This window comes from Pristis pectinata, chromosome 31, assembly GCF_009764475.1.
Source record: "Pristis pectinata isolate sPriPec2 chromosome 31, sPriPec2.1.pri, whole genome shotgun sequence".
Lineage (NCBI taxonomy): Eukaryota > Metazoa > Chordata > Chondrichthyes > Rhinopristiformes > Pristidae > Pristis > Pristis pectinata.
The window spans coordinates 1206523-1213452 of NC_067435.1; the positions used below are offsets into that span (position 1 = coordinate 1206523).

General features: G+C 48.6%; 1 protein-coding gene across 1 annotated transcript in view; it reads right to left on the reverse strand.

Moving 5' to 3' along the window:
* The window catches only part of farsa (phenylalanyl-tRNA synthetase subunit alpha), a 39668-nt gene extending 34331 nt beyond the window's left edge, over nt 1-5337 (reverse strand). The window contains exons 1-3 of the mRNA XM_052042205.1: nt 4990-5337; nt 1412-1549; nt 1152-1250 (exon numbers count right to left, since the gene is read on the reverse strand). Of these exons, the coding sequence (XP_051898165.1) occupies nt 1152-1250; nt 1412-1549; nt 4990-5136 (384 nt within the window). The 5' untranslated portion in view covers nt 5137-5337. The remainder of the gene's footprint in view (nt 1-1151; nt 1251-1411; nt 1550-4989) is intronic.
* Between the last annotated feature and the right edge of the window lie 1593 nt (nt 5338-6930).

Genomic DNA, 6930 nt, shown 5'->3' on the forward strand with positions numbered 1-6930 from the left:
ATCATGTTATTAAGCACAATAGGTGCACACAAGACAAACAAGTCAGTAAGGGGCGAGAAACGAACTGCTGGCGGAACTCAGCTGGTCAGGTAGCATCTGGAGAGAAATGGACAGCTGACGTTTCAGTTGAAACCCTTCATCTAGACTGCCAGGTGCAGATGAAGTCAGTCAACTGGCTAGGGAGCACCAGCAAAAGCAGCGACCTGGTCAGCAGAGCTTATTGTTGGTGATATGCATTACATGCTGCAGTTGTACAAAACATTGGTGAGGCTGTGTACAGTTTTGGTCACCCTGTTATAGAAGAGACTTCATTAAGCTGGAAAGAGTGCAAAGAAGATTTACAAGGATGTTACCAGGACTCGAGGGACTGAGTTATAGGGAGAGGTTGCGCAGGCTAAGACTTCATTCCTTGGAGCGTCAGAGACTGAGGGTGATCATATAAAATCATGAGGAGCATAGATAAGGTGAATGCACAAAGTCTTTTTCCCAGCAAAAGGAAACCAAAAACCAAAGGCATGGGTTTAAGGTTGGGGTGGAGATTTAAAAGGGACCTGAAGGAAAATTACTTCATGCAGAGGATGGTGCGTATATGGAACACGCTGCCAGAGAAAATAGTTGAGATGGGTACAGTAGCGACATTTGTAAGACATTTGGACAAGTATATGGATAGGAAAGGCTTAGACGGATACGGGCCAAACGGGACTAACTTTGGTAGGCACCTTGATCAGCATGGACGAGTTGGGCCAAAGGGCCTGTTTCCATGCTGTGTTACTCTATGATCAATGGAATGCATCAAAAGAAGTGATACACCATAAGAAGATGGCAGGCAATTAGGTTGAAACATAAAAAAGGGCAAAAACCTTCTGGACACATACTAAGAAAAAAAACTGAAATTGGGGCAAATTTTAAATAGAACACGCACTGGTGGAGGGCCTGAGCGGTTAATCAGCATTTGGAAGGACAGTTAGGCGGCGAGATAATAAATCAAAGGACAATTCATTGTTTGGTAGACATCCCAGAAATATCTCCATGCCTTACTTCCTCGACAGGCCTAGTTGGCATCCCATTTCTAAAAGGAACATTACTCTGAACTGATAAAATCAGGGATAACCCTGCATTGGAAACCTGTTGGATATCTGGAGTCCACTTACAGCCTTATAGATCCGAGGTCCTCCTTCAGCTTTCTTGTCAATGCGGATCCATTTATTAGACATGGCCTTGCTGAATCCCACTTTTCCACTTGGGAGTTTCTATGCAAAAGGAGGAAAATATTGTCATGGAAGTGGTGTTTAGTTCTTTGTGAACACTACTACTGAGAGTGTATTTGCTATAGATCTAGAGAACATGAGAGACTGGCCCGATGTTACTCAAGACAGACCAAAATGTACAGAAACCAGGAGAACACGCTCACCATTAGTTCACTCTGAGTAATTCCATTTGGTGGAATGGCATCAAAGACTCGTGCTTCATGGCTGCCATTCCCCACAATATCTTTCCCTTCATCAGTCAGTTCCCAATGCTTGTGGGATCGCTGCTCGGCCTCAATCATCTGCAGGGGAATAACCATACAACATTTTTGCAGCATTAGTATTCATCGAGCACCACCACTCGCTCCAGTTGGAAGAGCAGCTTCTGATGGAGCCTCTGGTATGACACTTGGCCTGTACAAGGTTTCCACCACCAGACACATACTTCCCTTCCCTCACATTTCAAAAGGACCATACCTAGGTTGGACAAACTAGGGCTGTTTTCTCTGGAATAGCGAAGCCTGAGAGGAGACCTGATAGAAATTTATAAAATTATGAGAGGCATAGATAGACAGGCGATATCTTTTTCCAGCATCGTAATGTCTAACACTAGAGGGCACGCATTTAAAGTGAGAAGGGGAAAGTTCAAAGGAGATGTGCAGGGCAAGTTTTTTTTAAAAAATACACAAATAGTGGTAGGTGCCTGGAATGCGCTGCCAGGGTTGGTGGTGGAGGTGAATATGACAGAGGTGTTTAAAAGGCTCTTAGGTAGGCACGTGAATATTCTGAATATGGAGGGCTATGGGATTAGTGTTATTAGGCATCATTAGCTTAATTAGTTCGGTACAATATTGTGGGCTGAAGGGCCTGTTCCGTACTGTTCTATGTACTTCTCCCTTTGTTGTTCTGCCCCCATCAATCACTCCTCTTCTCAATGACACTTTCCCATCTGTACTTTTAATTCTGCCCTCCCCACTATACAGGGATCCAAACACTCCAAGTGTCATTGATTCATAGAGCTGTACACCAATGAAACAGGCCCTTCAGCCCAACTTATTCACACCAACCAAGAATGCCAATACAAGCTAATCTCATTTGCCCACGTTTGGCCCATTTCCCTCTGAACCTTTCCCATCCTGTCCAACTGTTTTCTTTAAATGCTATTATTATACATGCCTCAACCACTTTCTTTGGCAGCTCGTTCCACATACGCACCACACTATGCGTGAAGAAGTTGCCCCTCAGGTCCCTTCTGAATTTTTCCCCTCGCACCCTAAACCCATAGTGAAGCAGAGGTTCATTTGCATTTCTTCCAGTCTAGTGCAGTGCATTCAGTGTTCACAATGTGTTCCCCTCTACATTACAGAAGCTAAACATAGACTGGGTGACCACTTTGTGAAGCATCTGTATTCAGGCAACTCTGAGCTCTCTGTTGTCTGTCACTTTAATTCCCCATCCCACTCTGACCCATGTGTCTGTGCTCTCTGCACTGCATTCAAGAGGTTTTTAGATAGACATGCGAATATGCAGGGAATGGAAGGATATGGATCACATGCAAGCAGAAGGGACGAGTTTAACTTGGCCTCATGGGCCAAAGGCCCTCTTCCTGTGCTTTACTGTTCCACATTATAGAAAAGCCCAATATAAGCTCAAAGAACAACAACTCATCATCCATCTGGGCACTTCCTGAACTCGATAATGAGTTCTAAAACTTCAGGTAACTCGCTTTTCTTGTTTGTATCAGGACTGACCAGTTCTGCTCTACATCATCCACCTAGAAGACCAGCTCAGCTTCCCTCTCTGCATTAACGTTGGCTTGAACCGCTGACCCTGCATTTCACAAACACTTAGGTTCCTTTATCTGTGTTCTCACTCTCTAACTGTCCTCATTTCGTAGCTTTGGTTCAATTTCTCTCTAACTACCCCTGTTAAACTATCAGTGGGATGACCTGTAACTTATCCCCAATGCAACCCCGGCCTCACCCCATCAGACATACTCCCTTTGCCCTATCCATTCCTCCCCCCTTCTTTGCAACTTAAAACTCATTGGTTTCCCTAATTTCCCAGTTCTAATGACAGATCTTCAACCCAAACCATTAACTGTTTTTCTTTCCAGTCTGACCCAAGTGCTTCCAGTATTTTCAGTTTTTATTTCAGATTTTATTTCAGCATCTGCAGTTTTTTTTAATTTCCATTTTCTGTGCTGAGTACTATCTAAGGGTGTCATGAGGAGGTGGGGCAGGGAAGCAGGATTGGCACAGTTCTTGTCTGTGATCATTAACCAGCTGACCAACTGAAATTTCTTCCAATTAAATACTGGGAAGACCAAAGCTACCATCTTCGACTAATCACAAACTTCATTACATAGCCACTAATTCCATACCTCTCCCCAACAAATCTCTGAAACTGAACCAGATTGTACACATTTGATTTGATCCGGAGTTGAGTTTTAGATGTCAAATCCATGCCAGCACCTATTTCCAAGTTTAACATCACCTGATTCTGCCCCATCTTAGCTAGGCTGCATCTGAAACCTGAATTCATATCTCCAGAGCTGAATATTCCAACAAATTTCTAGTTAGATTTCCTTGTGCTATTTCATGTAAAGCTGAGGTCATGCAAATCTGTGTCCTAATTCACACCATGACATTTACCTGACAGTCCCCTGCACCAGTCATTTACTTTAATTCCTAGTTGGACAATGCCTGTGGTATCTAACATCTCTCCCTGCTATATCTTGCAGTATCCGCATGAACAAGTCAAGGTGTTCTCTGCCTTGTCTGAAAGATCTGCAGCACTCCATCTACATCCTACCTGGATCCTTGGGATACAAGATCTGTGCCCTGTCTGAACAGTTTGGCATACCCCACTCTTGTTCTATCTCATTTGTATTATGTTTCCCTTAATAATCTATGGGATCCACTCAATCAGAAATAATGGGGCTCCCTTTTCTTGTAACTGTCCAAGTCTGTGCCAAACCCCAGCTCTTTCCAACCACCCCCATCCTGCCACAGCTGCCTGATGCCCCTCACTAGAGCAGCCAATGAAGTAGCGACACATTGCCACACTGGTACTAGCCAACCACCCACACCACCAGAACAGGGTGTCGCACCAGGAGTGATGCCTTCCCAGACGGCCCCTCACCCCATCCCACATAGAACAGGATACCCTCCACCCCTGCCAAAGTAGCCACCCAATGCAATCCCCCCCCCAACACACACTAGCCACCACCCACCTTACCTACCCAGCACCAACCACCGAGAGCAGGGGGGGGGAGGGAGTGGTCCCGTCTCCCACCCTCACCCTCACCCAGAGCCGGGGGGAGGGGTCCCATCTCCCACCCTCACCCAGAGCCGGGGGGGGAGGGGTCCCGTCTCCCACCCTCACCCTCACCCAGAGCCGGGGGGGGGGGGAGGGGAGGGGAGGGGAGGGAGGGTCCCGTCTCCCACCCTCACCCTCACCCAGAGCCGGGGGGGGGGAGGGGAGGGGTCCCGTCTCCCACCCTCACCCTCACCCAGAGCCGGGGGGGGGGGAGGGGAGGGGAGGGGAGGGGTCCCGTCTCCCACCCTCCCCCAGGGCCGGGGGGGGGGGGGGGGGGGCCCCGTCTCCCACCCTCACCCTCACCCAGAGCGGCGGGGCGGGGGGGGTGTCCCGTCCCGTCCCGTCCCTCACCGTCACCAGGCCCGTCCCTCCCTCGTGGGTGCCCGGCCGAGCTCCGGGCTCCCCTCCCAGACCCACTCACATCGCCCAGGGTCTGCAGGCTTTTGACGGCCCCCACCACCAGCTGGTGGTCGACGCCGAGCCCGCGGGCCAGCTCGGCGGTGTCGGCCCCGCCGTCCGCCGCCTGCAGCCGCCGCAGCAGCGCCTCCAGCAGCGCCCGCTCCGCCATCTTCCCGCCGCAGCCTCGCCCAGGCCTCGCCTCGCCGCCGCTCACAGCAGCCGCGCCCGCCCGCCGCGCTGGGGTCACTGCACTGGGGTCACTGCACTGGAGTCACTGTAACTGGGTCACTGCGCTGGGGTCACGGTGACAGCAGCCGCACTGCCCACTGCGCTGGGGTCACTGCAACTCACGGCCATTTCATACACCCCATTTCTCATTGTCTACGTCTGGTCACGTGTCATAGTTACCGGAATAGTTTAACGTCGACCAAACTGGTTCAGATTCTTTTATCTTAGTTACAACTTAGTTTCATTCATTACTAATTGCCACACACCGTATACTTTTAAATAACTTTATTACAAAGGCATTTAATGATCCAGTTGTTGGTGGTTCATTTGCCCCCACTGGGAATTGAACGCACAACTTGCTCTGGAGACACGAGGAATGAGAGGGAAAAACAAAGGGCTGGAGTAACTCAGCGGGTCGGGCAGCTTCTGAGGAGGGAAATGGATAGTTGGCGGTCATTTCCTTCCACAGATGTTTTATGAGGATAGGTTGAGCGAGCTCGGGCTTTTCTCTTTGGAGAGGAGGAGGATGAGAGGGGACTTGATAGAGGTGTACAAGATGATAAGAGGCATAGATCGAGTGGACAGTCAGAGACTTTTTCCCAGGGCGACAATGGCTAACACGAGGGGACATAATTTTAAGGTGATTGGAGGAAGGTGTAAGGGGGATGTCAGGGGTAAGTTTTTTACACAGAGAGTGGTGGGTGTGTGGGAACGCACTGCCGGCAGAGGTTGTGGGGGCAGATACATTAGGGACATTTAAGAGACTCTCAGATAGACACATGAATGATAGAGAAATGGAGGGTTATGTGGGAGGGAAGGGTTAGATAGATCTTAGAGCAGGAATAAAATGTCAGCACAACGTTGTGGGCCGAAGGGCCTCTACTGTGCTATAGTGTTCTATGTTCTAGATACTGCCTGACCTGCTGAGTTCCTCCAGCAGCTGATTTTCCGCAGGAACTCCTGGTGCAGTGCAAGGGGTGGTGCTGCACTCTCAGAGGTGCCATCTCTCAGAGGAGATGTTAAACTGAGGCCCTGTCTACGAATGCACGTTTAATAAGTCTATGGTACCATATCAAACCAGAATGGGAAAGTTACTCTTGCTGTCCTGGCCTCAAGTTATCCCTGAACCAGAGTCATACAGTGCAGAATCAGGCCCTTCAGCCCACCAACCCAAAGGCACCCATTTACACTAATCCTTATTTTTCCCACAGATTCTACCACTTATCTATGCAATACGGACAATTTACAGCAGCCAATTAAACCTAGAAACCTGCACATCTTTGGGATGTGGAAGGAAACTGGAGAACCTGGAGGAATCCCACCCGGTCACTAGAAGAACATGCAAACTCCATGTTGATAGCCCTGGAGGCTGGGACTGAATCCAAGTCATTGGAGTTGTGAGGCAGTAGAACTACCAGCTGTGCCAACATCACTCAGTCAGATTGTGTTTATGTTGAATCATGCAGATTCTGAGAGTAACTGATGCAGATAGGGTGCTTCCTTTAGCCAGAGAATTCAGAACTAAGAAACATAATCATAGTATAAAGGAGTAAGCCATTTAGGGTCAAGATGCAGGGAAATTTCTTCACCCAGTGATATGAATCTTTGGAATTCTCCTCCAGAGAGCTTGTGGACTGTCAGTATTTGAGTACATTCAGTACATTCAGATTTTAGGGCACTAAAGGGATCAGGGGATCTGGTAATCAGCGGGGCAAGTGGACAAGACTCAGAATTG